The 23668-nt window shown below is 49.0% G+C and overlaps 1 protein-coding gene across 1 annotated transcript in view; it reads right to left on the bottom strand.

Moving 5' to 3' along the window:
• Positions 1-5596: 5596 nt before the first annotated feature.
• NKD1 (NKD inhibitor of WNT signaling pathway 1) overlaps positions 5597-23668 on the bottom strand; it is a 109304-nt gene continuing 91232 nt past the window's right edge. Inside the window, exons 6-10 of the mRNA XM_007946990.2 lie at positions 17513-17608; positions 9793-9940; positions 9184-9268; positions 7375-7502; positions 5597-6186 (exon numbers count right to left, since the gene is read on the bottom strand). Coding sequence (XP_007945181.1) covers positions 5597-6186; positions 7375-7502; positions 9184-9268; positions 9793-9940; positions 17513-17608 — 1047 coding nt within the window. The remainder of the gene's footprint in view (positions 6187-7374; positions 7503-9183; positions 9269-9792; positions 9941-17512; positions 17609-23668) is intronic.

Here is a 23668-nt window from a genome sequence, read left to right as displayed (position 1 = left end):
AAAACGTCAGTAGTTCAAACCCACAGCTCTCTTCCCCCTCCCTACCTCAGTAAGCTTCTGCTGCTGTATGCCAAGGTCATGTCCAGGTGTCTAGGTAGGGACCCTCTTGTCTAGCTCATGCACTAAAAGGCACTAGGGTCCTCCCACCTGTGAGGAGAAAGTGAGTGGAGATGGAGACAGGGCATGTAGGCTACCTCTGCCACTTTCACCCCAGGGTCACCTTCCACTAAGGGAAGATGAGTCCCCAACCCATTCCTCTTTCTCATGCTGAAGGCACATGCTGTGAACAGAAAGCCTTTCCAAGGGAAATACATTACCCAGTAAAACCACTCAAGATTGTGAGGCCCTGGTTAGAGGTGTCAGATCTAGAGAGGTCTGCTGGTTTGGGAGAGCTGACGAGACCACCAGACCAGAGCCCTCAACAAAGGGCAGGACCGAGGGAAGTGGTGGTTTTCATGATGGGGGAAAGGGGCTCTTGGCACAGCTCTGTTGTTGCTGGGTGCCATCCAATCAATTCCGACTCACAGTGACCCCCATGCGATGGAATAAAACTGCCTCCTAGGGTTTTCTAGGCTGTAATCTTCACAAAACCAGATTATTAGGTCTTCTTCCTGCAGGTGGGTTCAAACTGCCAACCTCTTGATTAGTAGCTGAGCACATAACTGTTGCACCACCAGGACTCATAGGCACAGCTTCAGGAGTCACAAAGTGTTTGGCCAAACCATACAGCCAAGCTCTGACCCACACAGCCACGCTCATGTTGGGAGAGGGGCCCAGCTGGCTTCAGGAAGCAAAAGGAGCAGGGGGAGCAGTTGTTGGCTGCTGGGGGTTCTCTGGGGAAGTACAGTGCCCCATGTGGCTGTGTGGTACAAAGCCCTGCCTCCAATGAGGAGGGGAAGGCAGTGTGTGGGGCATTCATGACCCCCTCACACTGAGCACATTTCCATGGGCGCTGACAGGCCTCACAGAAGCTGGGTTATTAGTGCTGGCATCTGACAAGAATGGGGCTTGAGGTGCAGGCTGCCTTCCCTCCTCCTGCCACCTCCACGCCTGCCTTCCCCTGGCCCTAATGACTGGAGATGTAAAAGCTAAGAAAAAAGGAGAAAAGGCAAAAGAAACAACAGCTCAGGGCTGTTTCCTTTGTCAAAATGTGTAACTGCCATGAACAATGCCCCTTCCCCAGGCTCCCTGCCCCCAGCACTTCCTGGAGATGAGGCAGGCATGGCTGCAGGGGCCTCATCTCGTCCTCTGCCTTGGACTTGCCAGACGTCCTCAGTGCCCAGTGACAGATCAGCAGCTTGGCCCTGGGAGAAATGAGGCACGCCTCGTTTGCTGGGTAGCCAGTTCATGTGCACACACACGTGTGTATATGTGTGTTCAGTCTCCTCTACAACTTGTCCAGATTCCAGAGGGGCCCCAGAGTCCCTGAGTGGCATGAACAGTTAACTCAAAGGCTGGTGGTTGAGTCCACCCAGAGATGCCTGGGAGGAAAGCTCCGGCGATCTACTTCCAAAAAACCAGCCATTGAAACCCCGTGGAGCAGTTCTACGTGACACCCATGGGGTCGCCACGAGTTGACATCTACTCCCCAGTAACTGTCAGAGGCCCAGAGCCCTGGGGAAGCAGCGACAGCCCCTCTGGTGTGGGTGGCAGGAGACTGGCAAACAAGATAGCCTACAGGAAAATGAGCCCAAAGCCTCACCAAAGAAGTATGTTGACCCTTTCTGTTTTTTTTTTTTTCCCTCCCTCCCTCCCTCCTTGTTTTCTTCCTTCAGTTTGTGATTATTTGGTACACTTTTTTTCAGAGGTCATTTACAATAGCATCAACATTAAAATCACACATGTCCTCTAACTCAGTAATTCCAGGTTCAGGACTCTGTCACCAGGGCTTATGACAATGGGTACCAAGATAAGTCATGGAGGACCCTCAACGCAGCGTGGTAGCCCAGAACGAAAGGGGACCTACATGTCCACCAGAGGGGATGGGACCGGTACAGGTCAGCACCTCCCTGCAATAGAAGGCTGACCAGCTGTCACAGAAAGGGACACACTACAGGAGAGAGAGGAGAATATCTCCAAATACATTAGGGCGGACACAAAGAGGGGGCAACTATGTGTACTATGCTACTCCGCCCATAAAAATAAAAGGGTGGGGTGGGAAGGGGATTAAGCAGTAACTGCAAGGTTTTTTCTTAAAAATAGATCTGAAATAAATATGCAAAATGTCAGTATTTGTCAGATCTGGGTGGTGAGTCCAGTTCCTGTTACCCAGTTTTGTTTCAAACTTTGTTTGAAATATCTCAAAAATTAATAAAATTGAAACAGGGAAATATTTTACATAAATGCACTTACTCTTGTAAATAGTGGCAGCTAATACTTTCACAGTACTGATAGATGTCCCTGAAGAACAACAAAAAAATCCACCGCCAGTGAGTCATAGCGACTCCCACTGGGTTTCCCAGGCTGCAAATCTTTACAGAAGTAGATAGCTTCACCTGCCTCCTGTGGAGCAGATGGTGACTTTGAACCACAGACCTTCTGGTTAGCAGGCAAATGCCTTACCCACTACACCACTAGAGTTCCTTTAGATGTCCTTGGGTGGTGCAAAATGGTTTGTGTTTGGCTACTGACAGAAAAGTTGGTGGTTCAAACCCAGCAGCTCCATGGCTCCATGGGAGAAAGTTCTGACAAGCTGCTTCTCTAAAGATCACAGTAAAAAAAAAACATGGAACTTGCTTCTGCTCTGTTACCCTTGGAGTTGCCATGAATTGGAATTGACTCCATAGCAACAGGGTTGGGTTTTGTTATAAAGAATAACTGAGGCAGGATTTGAACCCAGGCAGCTGACACCCAATCTTCTGCTTTCAACCACCACACTACAGAACAGCTTGGGAGAGGCCTCCAAGAAGCTGAACAGGGAGAGAAGCTGAAGAATGTTGGATGGTCTAGGATGGAGGGAAGTTTTTTTTTTTTTTTTATTATTGTACACTTTTTTTTTTTTTTTGCATTAGCTGTGTATCTTACATGCAGATGTTATTATTTTAAAAAATGATTATTAAAAATTAGGTAAATCCCAATTACTAAAAAATTAATGGAAATCTGACAGGCATGACACTAGGGAAGGCAGCAGGGGACCTCTTCTCAAAGGGTGAGGAAATGCTGTCACAGAGAGGTTCCCGGGCACATGGATGGTTGCAGCAGTTGTGGGCCTGGGGAGGCATTTATTCTTGTCTGCTCAGCACTCCTCCTCCATATTCTTCAGATACAGAGCCCGCCCCCTTGCCTCAAGGGTAGACCAAATGGTAACTGGCCCAGAAATGGGTACGGATCTAAACCTAGCCAATCAGAATCCTTCCCTGGGCTGCCCTGGTTAGAGCTAGTGAGAGAACCTTTCCTCTGGTTGTGACTTGCTGGCACTCTGCCCTGTGACAAAGCATGTCAGGTAGGAGTATAAATCCAGAGAGGAAGGGACAAGAACCAGCGAGTCTCACTTTATTCACATCCCTGAGTTCTGTAGCCTCAAAGCCTGCCCGTGCTTGGCCCTGATTGGGTTGGTGACATTCTGTTTGAGTTGGGTCCTGGCTGACAGACAGCCTCAAATAGCAAGGCCCAACCAGAAGTCTCTGGTTAAGGGATCATGGAGAAGATTAGAGTCCCAGCTTGGCCCCGACTGTGTGATCTCAAGCAAGTCTCTTAACCTCTACTCAGAGGTGCTGCCTGAGCTTCCAACACCTTCCTCACAGGGTTGTTGCGAGGACTTAATGGGAGAGTCCCATCCCAGGCACATTAGGACGTAACAAAGCTAGTAGGGTGACAACAGCTATGCCCACTACCTTCAAAAACAACTCCTCACTAACCACATTAAAACAAAACAGAGGCTCTGGGATAGAGGATCCCAGCCAGAAGAAAAATGACAAAAAGGAAGGTGCTGGAGTCACTTTTTATCCTTGGATCCCTCCAGATTCACACTTTGCCATGGGAGGCTGCCCACATGGCCACGTCAAAACACTCCCCTGCTCTCTGGCTCCCAGTGGCTTCAGCCAATGGTGTTGCCACAGGATTCAGAGGGAAGATGCAGGAAAGTGAGGGCAGATTCATTTCCCTCCGAGGTCTCCTCAGACTGGCTGCATCCCTCCATGGAAGGCCACAGCTCCTTCATATGTCCCAGCCCCACCCATCTGTGGATGCCTTCCTCCCTCACCTCCTCAGGCCCAAGAGTGGGAGTGGCACCCTATAGTGCTAGCCCTCAAATCCTGCACCCTGTCAGATTTTGCCCACACTATAAACATTCCCTCCCTTAAACTCTCCTCAAATTCCCCCAATTTGAGTGTGCATCTCTTTTCACTTGGACCACAACTGGTTGTCAGTGGTCCTGGACTTCCTCGTTCCCAGCCAGATAGGATCCTGCTCTGCTGAGGCCACAGCTCTAGGAACCCAACTCTGGCCACTGCCCCCATTTGTCTCTAAGCTTCAGAACACCAGAAGGTATCTCCAAAATCTATCAGGCCCCAACCACTGAGAAAGGAGCTCTGAGAAGGGCACTTCACTACTCATAGCTGATGGACAGCCAGCCCCAACAGGAGGCGCCCACGCTCACCTCTGGGCTCAGGAAGTTCCCAGAGACGCAAACCACCAATTCCTCCACACGGAAAAAGTACCTGAGAGTGTATATTTATAGAACGATACATAGAAACAGACAGATGGTAGCTACCTACTGATACAGAAAGCTCTGGTTGAGAACCATGTAGGTACATATATATTTGCCAATGGTAAAACATGAGGTCCCCACATCCTCAGTCACAACCAGCAACACCCAATTGCCTGATCTCAGAAAACCACACTTGCTAATGGAGTTGGTTCCCTCTCAGGTGGATCCCAACACGAAAAGGCTGGTTTCTGAGATAGTCTGAAATACGTGTGTGTGAATCTTTCTAAAGAAGAAAAGAGAAAGAGGGGACGGAGGGGGAGAAGTAGATTTTCATGTTGTACATGGCGGAAAAGATGGGTCTAGTTTGGGGCAAGGGTTAATCCCTGTGGAAAGGACAGCAAAGGTCTCTAGGTTGGAACAGAAAACACAACAGCAAGTCGGTCACATGTCTGCAGTCTGAGGAAACCCCTTGTAGTACGTCACAACCGGGTAAGGGCAAAATAAACTCAGAATAATACTAAGAGGTAGCAGCTGTTTATCTTCTCGGAGATTCCAAGGGTCTCTGGAAGCCAGGCCAAGTAAGGGTGTTCTCCTGGGAGAGACTGGGGTGGGGCTGAGTTCTGGTGAGGGCTCGCACGAGAGGTTGGGAAGGGTATGGGCAGATCCACGAGGAAGCTGAGGGAGCCTCTGCCATCGAACAGGCCACTTCCAAACCCAGAGTCATTTCTTGGGTGAGTAATGCAGTCCCCACAACATATAAATAAAAGTTTAGTTCTGTGTTTCCATATACCTTCTACATGGAGGCTAGCGGAATATTAGTGGAGTAACAATAATTATTAATAACAATAATCATAATAACAATAATTAATAGAATAATAATGCCTTGGGGGGCGTTGGGGGAAAGGGCTTCCTTCATATGGCGGGGGAAGGGGCAGGCTGGAGCGGGGCCTAGGTCTGGTAAAAGTGGTGGTAGTGGTGGTGGTGTTCGTGGTGGTGGTGGTGCTCGTGTCTCTGGACCGCCTGCCCGGCCTGGCTCTCGTACACCACCACGGCGGGCAGCTCCCTCACGTGGTCCCGCCCCACCACTGCGCTGCCCGCTGCCAGTGGGGGCTGCAGGCCCCGGCACCCCTGCTGGCTCTCCTTGGCTCGGTGCTTGTGCTTCTTGTGCCCAAGGGGTGGCAGGCTGGGGAGGAGGGCCGGGCTGGTGGCCAGGTGGGCGGAGGGGGACACTGAGGAGCCAGCAGGCCCCAAAGGGGGTTTGCTTCTTGCCCCTCTGGCCATGTGGCCCACACCCACGCTCTTGCCCTGGGCCTTGGGGGACCTCACAAAGTGCTTGCTCCCGTCCTGGGTGCCCCGGAGCTGCTGCTGGACCTCCGAGACCTTGGTGAATGGGGTGTCAAGGAAGTGGAAGGAGCCTGGGTCCGCGCCTTGGGGCTTTCGGTGTGGGCCATGGATGGCTTCCGGCTCGTGGGAGCAAGACCGGGTGGGGTTGGAGATGCGGGGGGGCAGTTCTGACTTCTGGGCCACTGAAGGGGAGCCTAGGAACCAAGTCAACAGACATTTCATGAGTTCTGGCGAGGTGCCGCGCCACACTGCACCCCAGAAATCACCTCCCACTCAGTTGTCCAGGACTGATCAATGCCAGCTGTGCTGTAGCAGACCTGCTCCTCACCCCGACTGCTCAACACCCCTAAAAAAACCACTCAGAAATGGGACTTTGGTTTTCTCATCTGTTAAGTGAAGACCTACATGCTAGGTCTTTGAAAATAACAAATTCTCCTTCTGAAGGACAAACAGTGTATTCATCCACTATTGTAAAAAGTCAAGGAAAGTTTTATACATGGATGGAAACTTTCTTTTTCAGTTACCAGAGATAGGAGTGGAGGGGGTGGATAATTCCTAGATAGTTTGAAAAAATATATAGAGAGAAACCAAAGATTATTAGTGGTTACCAGGGGTAGGAGGAAGGGGGAAAGGGGAAGCTTCTGTCTGCGAGGCACTAAGTTTATGCTCATGGTGGTGCCATATTTCAGAAAAGGATGAAAATAATGGTGGCACGACATGGAAAATGCCACCAAAGTCCATGAGCTGTGGAAGCTGTGATGTTGGTGAATGTCTTGTGTATGTTTTGACCGCAATAAAAGTAAAAAAGGTAAGTAACAAATTCTCCTTCTGAGAGTGAGGGAAGAGAGACAGAGAGACATGCACACACTGATAATTGTCTCAGGTCATAGAACCAAAAAGAACCTTTGAGTCTATCCCTTACATGTATAGTGGTAACCCAGAGAGAACTAAACAGATTAGAAAGGATGGGAGGGGACCTGTCGGGGGAGTAAATGAGCTTTGTCTTCAGGGATCTTAGCAAGAGTCAACAGGTGGTGTGGGGAGCTGATGGGGACAAAGTGGTATATGCGTATCAACAGTGGAATCTTCTAGAACAACAGCAAAGAGAGGCCTGAGTGATCACCTCAGGGAGCAGGGCGGCAGAGTGATTTCCTTGTAGGGACAGGCCAGCCCTTGGACTATTTGATTCTGTTTAATTTTGTGCATGTATTACTTTAATTTTAAAAATGCTTTTTATGTCACTCTGTCCAAGAAGACTCTTTGACCTGTCAAAGAAAGGCTATGTGTCCTCCCCACCCCAACAATGACCACACCCATGCATCCTGTCATACATCAGCCACACCCCCCTCACCCCTATGGGGAAGGTGCGGGAACTCCCTTACCCGGCCCAAACTGGGACGTGTAGTTCTCTATCCCAGCAAGATCTAAGTAGTGGTTTCTCCTTTCGATATTCTCATCAACGCAGTGGTGGTAGCAGCCAGACTGCTCCAGGCGGCTGTCACCCTGGAACCTACGCGGGGAAGGAAGTGAGCTGATGAGTGTCGGCCACTGGGTGAGCAGCTCCATAGGCTACTTAATAAATCCTTCATTTACTTCCTCTGGATCTTGGGAAGGGGGGGGAGGGGAAGTCATCTCTGCTTGCTCTCTGTGCCTCAGTTTCCTTCCCCAGAAGTGGCAATAAAGACCACTGCCTGGCCTCCCTAGGGCTTCTGGGAGGAATATCCAAAGCAAATATGAGGGGTTACTGATTGAAACCTGAAGATGCTCAAAGCCAGGCTTCATGCCGTGTATGCCCCCTGCAGGCAGGCAGCCTCCATCCCAGCCAGATTCCCCAGGTGGTGTGGGCAGCAGGAGCCCCCTAAACTGTTGGAGCTGAGGCTGGCCAACCCCACAGCCTGTCCCAAAGCCCAGAAAGGGTCTCACCGATATATGTGCGTGTGTGTGGGAGGGGCAGAGGTGCTGCCAGTGGCTTCCTCATCCCCCTGTAGGACACGTGGCCCCTTGCCCCTCCTTTTCAAGGCCATCCTCTGCATGCCCTCCTCTCCCTGTCCTACCTCCACCCACCCCAGCACATACCCACCTCTCCAGCCCCATGAGCAATACCCTCACACCTGTATTCACACCATGCCCCTGCTCGCACCCCTTCTCTCCTGCCCTATGCCAAACTGAAAAAACCAAACTAACTGCCAGCAAGTTGGTTCTGATTCATAGAAACCCATTGGGTTTCCAAGGCTGTAAACCTTTATGGAAGCAGACCGTCTGATCTTTCTTCCATGGAGCAGCTGGTGGGTTTGAACCACTGACCTTTTGGTTAGCAGCCAACTGTCTTAACCACTACACCACCAGAGCTTTTGTTGTTGTTGTTGTTGTTATGTGCCATCGAGTCAGCCCTGACTCATAGCGACCCCTCCTTGGGTTGCCAAGGCAGTATCACTACGGAAGTAGATTGCCCAGTCTTCCTTCTGAGGAGTGGCTGGTGGGTTTGAACCGCCAGCCTTCTGGTTAGCAGTCAAGTGCCTTAGGCACTATGCTACCAGAGCTCCTACCAGAGCTTTTAGTGCTTCTTAAATGCCAGTCATTCCCTTACCATGTCCAGTGTGTTCACAGCTTATATTATATCACTGTTACCAACTCAGGGTTGTTCTTCAAATAATCTCCCTCTTTCCTTTCCTCCCTCCCCTCCTTCCTTCTTTCCTTCCAGTTAAAGATATAGCAGCAACACATGTTACTGTTACTACAGCTTCACAAGCCTTTATCTGAAACTCTGAAATTCCAAAGTCTGAACAAGTGAATGATCTTTCCTAACGTTGTTGGGTGGCAAAGCCAGCCCTAAACGGGGGTGAGGGCAGCTACGGTCTTCAGCTCACTCAGTGTGAAGATGAACTCTCCCTGCAGAGATACTGATGTCTTAGATACTCAGATCCCACATACAATGTATAGGAGGCACATTGGGAGCCCCTTTCTAAAACCCAGAAAGTTCTGAATTCTGACACAAATCAGGTCCAAGGCATTTCAGTTAGTTTTTAAAATTAGAGTTTGATTTTTGAGTCTGTGAGTCTGAAATTGTTGGTGCCTGAGGAGAGCCTCTTGCTCTGGAAGCCCTCAGGTACAGGTATACACAGCTGGTGCTCAGTGCGGGGCTCGAATTCTCCTTCGGGTTGCACCGCCGCCTCTGCCCAGGGCCACCGTACCTGAGTGGGGCACGCTGCTTCTTCTCCCAGCTGCGCAGCTCCTCAGCGGGCTTGGTCTCTGCTCTGGACCGCGTGCTCTGCAGGTCTGAGCCCCCACAAGAAGCCCAAGAAATACCCTGTGAGCAGTTAGAGCCTGTGCTCTGCCAGCCTCCTGGCATTGCCAGGTTTTCTAAGCTCCCCAGCACTTGGAAAGTGGTCCAGTGCAGCTTCACAATGGTTGTTGGAAGGGTTCTCCGAGCTGGGACCAAACAGGCGGCTCACAGCTACCTGTGCCCCCGGGCTACTCCCCGAAACGCCTCAGACCTCATCACAACACAAGCCTTTGCTGCACCTCAGGAGATCCTGATGCCTGCTATGGCCACTCCACCTCCACGGCTTTGTTTATGTGGGTGCTTCCACCTGAAATCCCTTCCCCCCTCCTCCCTGTCTAAACCCTATGCCCTCAAGGACCAGCTGAAACCCCATTTCATCCACAGAGCAGCTCCCAGTACAGTCCCTAAGATGCTGTCAGCTCTTCCCAGGCAGGGCTTTAACCCCTCCTGAGAGAGGAATGGCCGGTCTGAGAGCCTTGCCCCCTGCAGCCACGCTCACCCCGTGGCGGCCTCTCACCAGCGGGATTGAGAAGGATGCTCTTCTTGCTCTGGCTCCCGTCAGGGGCCACCGTGAGCTTCACCCGCAGTGTCTTGCTTGATATTGGGGAGTGGTTGACGGAGGAATCGACCACCTCATAGATGGTGTGCAGCAAGCTGGTGATGTCCTGGATGGGGAGGGAAGCAGGAGACCACGTATGGCTTCAGCCACAGTGCATTTCCAACACACGGATCCCAGGCCTGGTTTACCCTGCAGTGTTGAAACCACTATGGATCCCCCAAAGCAGAGCTTGAGCCAAACACATGTATGGAAGGGATCACTTGGGAGGGGATGCTAGGAAGCAGGGGTGAGGGAGCAGGGAAAGTGAAGGAGGGAATGCTCCTAAAGAATGAGCACAATCTCACAGACATACGATGACAAGAAGCAGCAAATACATAGAGACCAAAGGTTATTAATGGTTGGAGGCAGAAGGGAGGGGGCGAAAGGAACCACTGATTGAGAAGCAATGAATTTCTGTTCATAAAACCTGAAAACCAAACCCACTGCCATCGAGTCAATTCTGACTCATAGTGACCGTACAGGACAGAATAGAACTGCCCCATAGGGTTTCCAAGGCTGTAAATCTTTACAGAAACAGACTGCCTAATCTTTCTCCCACAATACAGTTGGTGGGTTTGGACCACTGACCTTCTGGTTAGCAGCTGAATGGTTTTAACTCACTGCCATGGAGTTGGATCTGACTCATAGAGACCCCCTCTTTGGGTTCCTGACGTGGTATCATTACAGAAGTAGATTGCCCAACCTGCCTTCCAAGGAGTGGCTGGTGGGTTTGAACCACCAGCCTTCTGGTCAGCAGTCAAATGCCTGAGGCACTATGCCACCAGATTTCTGCTTATAGTGATGGGAAAATTCAACACCAATTAAGTAATGGTTGCACAACCAACCGATGTAATTGATATCACTAAGCTGCATACCTGAAAAATGTTGCACTGGCAAATACTGTGTTATATCTATTTTACAAAGAAAAAGGGGGCAGCTATTGAGGCTGCTTATGCACAACCAAATACCTCGTAGGATTTGTTTTCTTGGTTTGGAGGTTTAGGGTCACAGTTTCAAGGGACATCTCAATCAATTACCCTAATATTTCTCAGTACTTTTTTTCCGTCTCCTAGCTCACTGTCTAGTGACTGAGGTCTTAAAAGCTAGCAAGTAACCATCCAAGGTACAAGAATCTGTCTCCATTCACCTGAAGCAACAGAGGAAGATAGACAGTCAAAAACTGGAGGAAACTGAATACATGTCTGGTTGACTCCATGAACAACTGCCTCCTTTGCCATGATATCAGAAGACCCGGATGGTGCTCAGCTACCATTATGGAACATTCTGATCAAAGATTCCATAGAAGAACTCTGATCAAAAGAGGGAAGACTGAAGAACATAATTTGAAATTCTTGATGGAATCCAGACTTACTAGAGCCATTAAGGCTGGATAAGCCCCCTAAACTACTGCCCTGAGATAATCTTTAAACTTTAAACCTTAAACTAAAACTTTCCTCTGAAGTCTTCTTGGAACAAAAATATACGTATTTTAATTAGTAAAGTATGTCAGCTTTGAGCATTATGTTTTTTTAAAGAATTATCTATGTGGGCTCGAATTGACAACAACCATTTGGAAGACTGGATGGAAATATCAGAGGGCAGTGAGTTTAAGATAAAGGTGGTGGAATAATGTGGAAAAGGATAGCACAACTTGAAGAATGTAACCAATGCCACTGAATTGTATGTGTAGAAATTGCTGAAATGGTGTGTCTTTGGCTATGTATACATTCACCAAAATTAGGGGAAAAAGAAAAAGAACTGAATGAGTGAGTTAGTGCCATGGGTAATTGGAGCTCAGTCCCACTGGGGCCCTCCGAGAAACAGTGTGGAACCCGCCTTGGAACACTCTCATCCTTCACCAGCTGCAGGTTGTTCCCCAGCCCCCTGCACTTCCAGGCTTCCCTGCAAGGGCTGAGGGAACTCCCAGACACCAGAGAAAGCCCTGGTGTGAACACTGTCCACCTAGCAATATGTGAACTTCAAGGTGGACCCAGGAAACATGGTGGGAGGGCATCGACAGCATCTGCTTCAGACCTGGCAAACACATTCTGGACAAAATGGAAAACTACACGTGTCCTTCAAAGATAAACTATTCTGTGGGAATTTGTCAGAATCACACCTTCTGTCTAGGCCTCAGTTACCTGTCAACCAGACCAGGGTTTCTAAACCATACTCCATGGAATCCTGAAGCTGCTCTGGGGGACCAGCCTCAGAGACTCTTGATGTGAGGGAGGCGGGAAGAACCAATCTCTCCTCACTAGACCTCTCTTTGTTCTGGGCATCTGCTCAAGCAGTCTGAAGAGAGGGTTCCTGCTTTTAAAAATGCTGTGAACCTCTGGAGAAGATAGTATCTGTGGATCAGTCCCACAGATGTTTAATTAGCTGCCCTGTGATTCTTCACGGACATGATAGACTTAGGCCCCCTTTAGCATGCCCCCTCTGCCATCCTGAATCCCGGACTCATCAGCAGTGGAGTATCAGCACTTTCGAGAGGCAGCAGAAGCTATCAAGTGCCACAAAGGCCAGGCAGGTATGGGGACGGGTGTTTCAGATCAAATTAACATTTTTCTGCAAAAAAATTATCTTGAAGCAAAAAAAGACCAGGTTTACTGCTCTGATAGAGCCTGGTGAGACCCCCTGAGACTGTGGCCCCTAGTTGCTCTTCAGAACTGAACTCACTCTCGTGGCTTCTAGCCAAATAACAGACAGGTGTACAGGGTGAACATTTACATGAGGGAGATATACTCCTTAGAGCAAGCAATTGCTCAATCAGTCAATTGTGGGAGAACATAAGGGCAGTGATTGTACAGGGAGATAGCTCAGGAGACATGAATGCATAGGAAAGAAGGACTCAGGGAACAGGTAACTACAGGGAGGACATGGGAAGAGAGCTGTCGTACTGTGGAGAATTACAGTCAATGTCATGAAACAAAGTGTGTATGAACTGCTGTATGGAAAATGAATTTGCTCTGTAAACATTCACAAATCACAATAAAAATAAAATAAAAACATTGAAACTCAACCCCTGTACCTATCTGGAAATAGGGGCTTTCTTTTGTTATGTTAATGAGATCATAGTGGAGTAGGATGGGTCCCAAATCTAATCTCTTCTGGTGAGTTACAACAAAAGCAGAATAGACACAGCTGGGCACACACCTATGGGAGGAACACACCTACCATGTGAGGAACCATCTACAAGCCAAGGAATGCCTGGGGCTACCAGCAAGGAAGGAGCTCTGGTAGCATAGTGCCTAAGGCACTTGACTGCTAACCAGAAGGCTGGAGGTTCAAACCCACCAGCCATTCCTTGGAAGGAAGGTTAGGCAATCTACTTCCATAGTGGTACCGCCTCAGAAACCCAAGGAGGAGGGGTCGCTATGAGTCGGGTTCGACTCGACTCAACAACAAGCAGCAAGGAAGGGCCCTATCCTAGAGGAGGTTCCCTGTTTTGAATTTCTAGCCTCCCACACTCTGACATGATGGATTTATGTTCTTTAAAGCCACCCATTTGTGACGTTTTTGTTACAGCAGCACTAGATCACTATGACAATGGGTGAGGAAGGAGGAGGGCCAACTGGGGTTACTTGCCCTGCGGCAATGCAGGCTGAAAATCGTCTCCGAGAAGCCAGAAATCTGGAATCTTCTATTAAATCTTCTCGAGGCCAGCTTGGGATCAGAGAGACTGCCAGTTAGAGACCCAGGCTCTGGCTGCTTGTTTGCCACTCACTGGGACCCAGCTGTTGGAGACAGGCCTGCAGGGGACCCTCTGCCCCCGTCTTCTCCTTTCCCATACAGAGCTTCTCAGCATAGCCATGTTTGCCTGCTCTCTCTCACCATCTTGGGAAGCCCATGAAGAAGGCACCATTGGCTCCATTTCACAGAGGAGGAAACTGAGGTCTGACAACATAATCCCCCAAGTTCCACATACCTTGGATGGCGTGGGGCCCTGGGTGTGAGCCCAGAATGTCCTGGCTGATTCAGGTTCTAGGGACAGATATGCTTTGGCAATCCCAGCTTGAAAATCAATCCCATTGGCTGCAAGGGGCCTGGCACACACTACTATTTACAGTGCCCATAAAATTCATTGCATGAATGAGTGCCTGAAGGATGAACACGTACTTTCTTCTGAGTTGGAAAATCGGCCCCGACACTGGCTCTGGGTTGGGGATGCTGTGAGAGGTGTGTTGCTCACACACGGGAACGTGCAAGCCAATAGCTAGAAGCCATGGAGGGGAACAGCATTTACAGCCAGATTTGAGGAATGGCTTTGGGGCTAAAAACAGACCAAGGGAAACACCAGACTGGGACCTCCCTTGACTCGACGCCAACCTCCTAGCTTCTTGTAAGAAGAAGAAATATTCCAGAGGGCTCTCCGCCAGGCCAGGCTGGGCACCCTCCTTGGAAACCCTCACTCCTTTGTTTCCTCTGGTTAGCATGGGGCTTCAGGACAGGAATGCGTCATCATAAAACCTGTCTGCCTCCGATTTCTGCAAGGTCTCTCAGGTGTAGGGCAAACCCTTTTATCGTCAGCACCTCCTGAGCCAAAAGGAATCCAGAAGGCGGCTACAAGGAGCTGCGTTGTCTCTGCTGCTGCTGCTGCACGTGTAAGAAGAGAGAGAGAGAGAGATGCCCGCACCACACCTCGAAGGGTCCAGCCTGCCTGCCCGAGAGCAGCCAGTGGTGGTTGGGGGTAGAATTCTCGCCTTACGTGTAAGAATTGAACCACGTGGGTTTGATTGGTGGCCAATGCCCCTCGTGCCCAGCCACCACCCATCATCACTGGAGGCTTGTGTGCTGCTATGATGCTGAACAGGTTTCAGTGGGGTTTCCAGACTAAGACTAGGAAGAAAGGCCCAGCCATCTACTTTCAAAAAACAGCCAGTGAAGACACTATGGTCCCACCTGTAATTGTCCGTGAGGATGGTGCAGGACCACACAGCATTGCTTTTCATTGTGCATGTGGTTGTGATGAGTTGGGGGTAACTCAACAGCAGCCAAAAACAACCAACCAACCCGCAATGCATTTCCCTGCTGATAATTTTGCCATCTCCCAAACAGGGTAAGTAGTTGCTCCTTGCTTCTGGAACAAGAATAATTCCTTATAGAGGCAAAGGGGAAGTTTCTGTTTGCGGGGCATTGAGTTTATGCTAACCGTGGCAGAATATTTTGGAAAAGGATAGCAATAATGGTGACACAACGTGAAAAATGTCATCAATGTCCTTGACCAGTAAATGTGGAAGTTTTATGTTGGCGAATGTCTTGTGTATGTTTTCACCACAATAAGAGTGGGAAAAAAAAATTAAAATTAAATAACTCCTTATACAAAATGGGCATGGCTCCGTTAGCAGCTGTGACCTTGTCAAGAAGTCCAGGAGTCCTGCAAGGGCTCTGTTTTACTGACAGGGAAGCCAAGACCCAGAACAAAGAAGCACAGAGCCAGTGTTCAATGAAGGTCAGAAAGGTGAGTGTCTAAGGCTTTTGCTCTCTGCCCCACACTGTCCATAACTGTATGGTCCCAACCACCTTATCCACATCATTGCTGGCATCTGGCCTCACTGGACTGGGCTTGATCTGTCACCTAAGCCATCCCCTGCCTCCAGGGAGGGGGCCCCAAACCAGGATGAGTCTTCACAGCTTCAAAGTACCAGGCCCTTCTGGGGGCTCTGCCTACCCAGAATCCACTCTCCATTTTCTTGATTTTATGTTGTGAGCCACTCTCACTTTCAGTCCAAGTGGTCTGGGTGTCAAATAACTCCCCCCAACCCCTCGGCTTCAGAATGAGCACATGACCTGGGCTTGGCCAATTAAAGCATCACAAACCCAGGGCAAAATGACTGGCTCAGAGCCAGGCACATGATACAACCACAGCCCAATGAGCTTGGGTTCTGGAACTTTTGTGGACACACTAGGAGAGTTTCTGAGTGGATGGGATACAGGATAGAACTGTCATCCATCATCTTGCTACTGCCAAGGGGAGAGGCTGCCTGACAACAAAGGAACACAGACAAACAGAGCTGAGGAGAAAGCAAGTCCTGAAGATATTGGTCCTTGCGAAGTCAGTGCCCCAGATGGAATTCCAGCTAAAGAACCACTATGTCCCTGTGTTTAACTTAGAGGAGTAAGAACGCTGGGATTCTGGCACTTACATTCCAAAGAGTCCTAGATGAATAAAAGCTAGCCACAGCTGCCTCTCCAACCTGTTCAAACATCCTCTAAAGCTCAGGCTGAGGGGGGTGGGGGGGGGGCAGCATTAAGGCCCGCTTCTGCACTGACCACACAGAAGAAATACTCAGCCCTGAAGCGGGATAGGAGGTGAGACAGTGAAGCTTCAACAGCTTTCCAAGAACAGCCCTGGGGCTCTCACATGCCAGACGGGAGGCTGGGCGTGGGCCCAGCCATGCTGCCCTCAGACCTGCCACAGGCCTTGCACCTGCACTGAGGGCTGCCTGCAGAGGAGAGGATGTCAGGGAGGAGCGGGGGAAAGACACAAGGCAGTAAATGGACGATGCCAAGGCCCGAGGCCAAAGAGAGGCAGAGACTCAGCAACAATGCAACCAGACCATGCCCCTGCTTAAAACCACTCTCCAGTGGTTTCCAGCAGAACCTGGAATCACACCCAGGTTCCAAGGCAGCAGCTGTGCCAGCCTCCTTTAGCTCCTTCAACCCTCAAAGCACTTCCACTCCCCCAGGCCCAGCACTCTCTCTGCATATGTCACACCTCAGCTTATACGCTGCCTCCTCCAAGAGGCCTCCATCCCTGGCTGCTTCTGCCAGTCTCTGCCATACCACCTGTTTACTGTCTCCATTGAACACATCCCAGCTTATAATTACTCTCTGTTGTTGAGGGTCGCCTCCCTCTTCAGACTGTCAGAGCCATGAGGCTAGGAACTGTGTTGGGTCTGTGTCCTCTGGGGCCAGTCCTAGGCCTGGGCACACAGTAGGTGCTCAACATGCAGAGAACAGGGCTTGGAGAAAGGTGAGAGGGATGCAGGGGGAGATGGGTATGGGAAGAGGGATGAGGGAGGACAGACAAACATGCAGAGGGACGGGCTTGTGAGGTGGCCATGAGCAGAGAGGCTAGGGACATCCAATGACCTACAGAGGCTGGCACTTAGAGTGGTAGGTGTCCATTCTTCATTGTAGGAAGGAGGCACTATATGGCTTCTATGTGCCTTCCCACCCCACCAGCTCCTGGGCAGAATGGCTGAGGTGGGGCAGTGGCTTGGGGTAATCCCAGCCCTGCCCCCAGGGCTCTGGGACCCGAGAGAGAAGGGAGGCTGAGCATGATTCCACTGGAGCCTGGAGTCCCTCTCTGGGGAGGCCTCAGGGCTCTGTGCCTGCCCTTGTCACTAGTGGGAACCATGCAGGGTCTCCCAGCCACCCCTTCCCATCACTTCTCTTCATTCCCAGGCACCTCCAGGTCTCCCTGAGTCTCCCAGCAGCCCTGCTCCCTCCATTCCCCTCGTCTCCCTACTCAGCCACTGCCCACCTACTACAGCCATCCCTTAGAAGGGGATTCTGGGTCTAGGACTGACTTCAGGGAGGAGGGACAGTGGTGGCAAGTACCCGAGGCATGTGGGGCCCGGTCCTTGTGCCCAAGGGTATGGCAAGTGGCAGGCAGTAGCATAGGCACACTCACCTCACGGGTGACCTTGCCATTGTTGTCAAAGTCGTACAGGGTGAAGGTCCACTCCTGCCGGCTGTCCTCCTCCACAGACACGTCGCACTGCAGCTCCTGGGACACAAACACATGGGTGCACATGGTCACCTACCAGCTGCAGCACCAATCGTGGGGTGGTGGATGCCTGGCCCGGAGGCAGGGTCAGGGGCAACTCCTCCCTTCTGCCTTCCTAAGGCCCTGTGTGAAGGAGGAGCAGAGTGAGAAAGACATGAGGCCTGGCCTGCGGAGCAGGGCCCACGGAAGTGCCAGACACAGGAGCGAGAGCTGTGGTGGTGGTGTGGCCTCCTGGAGGTTGAACTTGGACCAAGGACTAGATGTTGCTGGAAGACAAGAGGGAACAGCTCCATGGGAAGCCCAGGCCAGACTCCCAGGATGGGCTATCTGAAGAGGAAGGAGAGGATGGACATTACAGCTAAAGCCAGGTCCCAGCTCCTGCTCGGCCCTCCACAGCTACCTGACCCTGGGCGTGTGTTGCTCTTCTCTGTACCTCAATTGCATTGTATAAATTATGGAAAATAACATTATCTACCACATATGGTGGCTCTGCAGCTATGGTGAACAGTTCAGAGCAACCCGAAGATCAGAAATTTAATGTCCCCAGAGGCAACCCAGAATGAGCGAGGGACAGGAGTCGGTGGGTAAATGCCCCAGCCTCTCATCCCTCCATGGGACATTCTGCATGCATCTTATTGGGCTCCTTGGAGTGCTGCCAGGTGGTATGACCCCCCAGTTGCCTGTGGCAGTGACCTACACATTAACCTATGCTTCATTGGCTTTCCTTCTTCCCTGCTCCTGCTTCCTGGTATACTACTTGCCCTCATGTCTTTGTCTCAGGGTCTGCTCTGGGGAATTGGAGTAGGTAGCCCGCTTAGCCCAGTGTCTGGCCCAAAGAAAAGCCCCATTAATAGCAGTAGCTATTATTGTCTGTGTTGCTGTTGTTGTTGTTGTTGTTGTTAAGTGCCGTCGAGTCGTTTCCGACTCATAGCGACCCCATGCGCAGCAGAACGAAACACTGCCCGATCCCGCGCCAGCCCCACAATCCCTGCTATACTTGATCCCATCATCGCAGCCACCGTATCAATCCATCTCCTTGAAGGCCTCCCCCTCTTTCGTCGACCCTCCACCCTACCAAGCATGACATCCTTCTCCAGGGAATGGTCCCTTCTGACAACATGACCAAAATAGGTGAGACGAAGTCTGGCCATTCTTGCTTCCAAGGAGCATTCTGGCTGCACTTCCTCCAGGACAGATCTGTTAGTTCTTTTAGCAGTCCACGGTACTTTCAGCATTCTTCGCCAGCACCACAACTCAAAAGCATCAACTCTTCTTCGGTCTTCCTTATTCACTGTCCAGCTCTCACATGCATACCAGGCGATTGGAAATATCATGACTTGTGTCAGGCGCACCTTAGTCCTCAGTGAGATATCCTTGCTCCTCAGCACTTGAAACAGTTCCTTCGCAGTTGACTTTCCCAATGCTACACGTCGTCTAATGTCCTGACTGCTGCTTCCGTTGGCATCGATTGTAGAACCAAGCAATGTGAATTCCTTGACAACCTCAATCTTCTCTCCATTTATTGTGATGCTGCTCATTGGTCCGGTTGTGAGGATTTTTGTTTTCTTTATGTTGAGATGTAATCCATACTGCAGACTGTATTCTTCAACCTTCATCAGTAGGTGCCTTAAGTCATCCTCACTTTCAGCAAGCAAAGTTGTATCGTCTGCATATCTCAGGTTGTTAATGATTCTTCCTCCAACCCTGATACCATGTTTTTCTTCATATAGTCCAGCTTCTTGGATTATTTGCTCAGCATATAGATTGAATAAGTGTGGAGACAGAATACAACCCTGACGCACTCCCTTCTTGATTTTAAACCATGTAGTGTCCCCTTGTTCTGTTCGAACGACAGCCTCCTGGTCAAGGTACAGATTCCTCATGAGTACAATCAAGTGCTCGGGGATTCCCATTCTTCTCAATGTTGTCCATAATTTGTCATGATCCACACAATCAAATGCCTTTGCATAGTCAATAAAACACAAGTAAACATCTTTCTGGTGTTCCCTGCCTTGAGCCAAGATCCATCTGACAACAGCTATGATATCCCTTGTTCCACGTCCTCTTCTGAATCCGGCTTGAACCTCTGGAAGTTCTCTGTCAATATACTGCTGCAAACGTTTCTGAATTATCTTCAGTAAGATCTTACTTGCATGTGATATTAATGATATTGTTCTATAATTTCTACATTCTGTGAGATCACCTTTCTTTGGAATGGGCACAAATATGGATCTCTTCCAGTCAGTTGGCCAGGTAGCTGTCCTCCAAATCTCTTGGCATAACTGAGTGAGTGCCTCCAATGGGGCATCTGTTTGTTGAAATATCTCAATCGGTATGCCATCAATTCCCGGAGCCTTGTTCTTCGCCAGTTCTTTCATTGCCACTTTGACTTCTTGTTGTTGGTGTTAGGTACCCTCAAGTCAGCTTTGACTCATAGCAGCAACCCCACGTACAACAGAACAAAACAGTGCCCGGTCCTGTGGCAGCCTCACAATAGTTGCTATGTTTTGAGCCCATTGTTGCAGCCACTGTGTCAATCCATCTCATTGAAGGTCTTCCCCTTCTTTGTTGACCCCCTACTTTACCAAGCATGATGTCCTTCTCCAGGGACTGGTCCCTTTCGATAACATGTCCAAAGTATGTGAGACAAATGCTTCTAAGGAACATTATGGCTGTACTTTTCCCAAGAAAACCAATGTTTGTTCTTCAGCAGTCCATAGTATATTTAACATTCTTCACCAACACCATAATTCAAATGCTTCAGTTCTTCTTCGATCTTATTTACTGTCCAGCTTTCACATGCATGTGACATGACTGAAAATACTATAGCTTGGGTCAGGTGCACCTTAGTCCTCAACGTGACATCTTTGCTTTTTAACATTTTAAAGAGGCCTTTTGCAGCATAATTGACTAATGCAATATGTTCATCTAATTTCTTAACTGCTGCCTTCATAGGTGTGACTATGGATCCAAGTAAAATGAAATCCTTAACAACTTCAATCTCTTCTCCATTTATCATGAAGTTGCTTATTGGGATTTTTGTTTCCTTGATGTTGAGGTACAATCCATACTGAATGCTATTGTCTTTTATCTTCATCACTAAGTGTTTCAAGTCCTCTTCACTCTCATTCAGTAAGCAAGATTGTCATCTGCATATCACATGTTATTAATGAGTCTTCCTCTAATCCTGATGCTGCATTCTTCATATAGTTCAGCTTCTCAGATTATTTGCTCAGCATACAGATTGAATAAGTATGGTGAAAGGATACAACCCTGACACACATTTGTCCTGATTTTAAATCATGCAGTATCCCCTTGTTCTGTTCAAACGACTATCTCTTGGTCTGCATACAGGTTCCTGATGAACACAATTAAGTGTTCCAGAATTCCTGTTCTTTGTAATGCTATCTGTAATTTATTATGATCCACACAGTCAAATGTCTTACATAGTCAATAAAACACAGGTAAACATCTTTCTGGTATTCTGTGCTTTCAGCCAAGATCCATCTGAAATCAGCAATGATATCCCTCATTTCATGTCCTTTTATGAATCCCATGAGAATTTCTGGCAGTTCCCTGTTGATGTACTACTGCAACCATTTTTGTAATTATCCTCAACAAAATTTTAGTTGTGTGTGGTATTAATGATATTCAATAATTTCACCATTCTGTTGGATCACCTTTCTTTGGAATTAGCACAAATATGGGTATCTTCCAGTCTGTTGGCCAGGTAGCTGTCTTCCAAACTTCTTGGCATAAACCAATGAGTGCCTCAATCATTGCATCCATTTGTTGAAACATCTCAATTAGCATTCTGTCAATTCCTGAAGCCTTATTTTTGACCAATGCTTTTAGTGCAGCCTGGACTTCTTCCTTCAATACCATTGGTTCTTGATCGTATGCTACCTACTGAAATGGTTGAACGCTGACCAATTCTTTTGGTACAGTGACTATGTATTCCTTCCATCTTCTTTTGATGCTCTCTATGTAGTTCAATATTTTGCCCATAGAATACTTTAATATTGCAACTTGAGGCTTGAATTTTTTCTTCAGTTCTTTCAGCTTGAGAAATGCCAAGTATGCTCTTCTCTTTTGGTTTTCTAATTCTAGGTTTTTGCACATGTCATTACAATACTTTACTCTGTCTTCTTGAGTGGCTCTTTGAAATCTTCTGTTCACCTCTTTATTTCATCATTTCTTCCATTCGCTTTAGCTACTCTATGTTCAATAGCAAGTTTCAGAGTCTCTTCTGACATCCATTTTGGTCTTTTCTTTCTTCCCTGTCTTTTTAATGACTTTCTGCTTTCTTTATGTATGATGTCCATGAATTCATCCCACAGCTTGTCTGGTCTTCGGTCATTGGTGTTCAATGAATCAAATCTATTCTTAAGATGGTCTCTGATTATTAATACAACAATAGTCTTATTATCCTTATTCATGGCAACCAGAAGGACTTAACCATAGAGAATCTGACTTGAGAGCAGTGAGCTCCTGTCACTTGAGCCATGTATGTGGAGGCCCCCTGAGCATAAGACAGATAATTCTAGAAAAGATGGCTGTTTATGTAAAAAGGCTCTGCAAAAGGCCATTAAGATCCCCAAGATTCGACACCAGGCTCAATTGGTGCAATGTAATACATAAAACTCTTGTTCCACAACCTAGTTTTGTGAGTAGCAACTGGGGTCTTAAAAGCTTTTGAACAGCCATCTCAGATGCAGCTAATGGTCTCCTTTCATCTGAAGTGAGGAAGAGTGAAGAAAACCAAGGGCATTTGGAAACAATCAGCCCTAGGATATGATGTCCCTCGAAATCAGAAGAACTAGATGGTGCCTGGCTACCAATGCCAACCACTCGGGAAAGGATCAAAACTGGAGATCTTGGATAGAGTGGGAGGACAAATGTGGAACAAAATTCAAAAACACAACAACAACCAGAATTACTGGTCAGATGGAGTCTGGTGGGATCCCCAAGACTATGGCCCTGGGATACACTTTAGGCCTAGGATAGGACTCACTCCCAACGACTGGCTCTCAGCTCGACAGTAGAAAGACTTCCATGCAGAACACCCAAGCCAGGGCAATGCACCCAGCTACTCTATGGAGATACACCCCTTGGAGTAATCAGCCACGGAGGCAGTATTCACTTGGAGGGAAAGCTGGACAGACAGGAGTGCAAAACTAAGAAGGGCACAGGGATGGGGAGGGGTCACAGGGAAGGGAGAGGAGGAGCGTGGGTTAGGGTTGGGGATGGTAATCAGGGAGTGAAACCAAATGTACATGAACTGTTGAATGTAAAACAAATTCTGCTCTGTAAATTTGCACCCAAAGCATAATCAATCAATCAGTCAATATCCCCAAGATTCACTGAAAAGAAAAACAGATGCTCTAGAACATTCTGTCCCAGGTCTTGCTCTGTCTGCCTCCCCTTCCTCCGCCATAGAGCTTGTGCCCTGGCTGGCCAGGCCTGAGGACAGGCTCAGCCTGTGCCCGGCTCCAAACACTGGCAGGAGTGTGCCCGAGCATGGTGTGCCCACCCCTGGCTTCTGCAGCTCAAAGCCCTTTCCCTTCAGCAGCTCTTGGACCAGCCCACGCTGAGTTCAAAGCCAGCCTTCCCTTAGTTCTTATCTGCCCGTCTGATACCTGCCAAGTGCCCACACTGCTCTCGGAGGCACTGTTCTATGTGATACAATACGCACATGCCTAGACACACACACACACACACACACACAGAGAGTCGTTACCTGTTTCCCTCTCTCTGGCCCCTCTAATTGGCTCTACAAGAGCCATCTGGCTTGAAGTGGATCAAGTAACCACCCCACCTCTCCCTCCCTCAGTCATGTGTGCATCGTCTTGCCCTGCTCGCCACCTGGATTTCTTAAGGACCATTGCTGAGTCCTAGGCACATAGCCAGCCTCTCTCCAGAAAGACCCCCTCAGGCTTCCAAGGAAGCAAAAGGCTTGGGTGTGGGCCTTCCCTTGCTTGCTGGGCTCTGCCCCCTGAAGACCCTACAGGGACCCAGTGGGCTCAGGATATGGGGAAGGACTTTCCAGTTTCCTGGAAG

This window comes from Orycteropus afer, unplaced genomic scaffold, assembly GCF_000298275.1.
Source record: "Orycteropus afer afer isolate SDZICR_OR568_19922 unplaced genomic scaffold, OryAfe1.0 scaffold00009, whole genome shotgun sequence".
Taxonomy (NCBI): domain Eukaryota; kingdom Metazoa; phylum Chordata; class Mammalia; order Tubulidentata; family Orycteropodidae; genus Orycteropus; species Orycteropus afer.
Note: the sequence above shows the minus strand (reverse complement) of the source record. Positions and strands in the feature narration are given on the sequence as shown.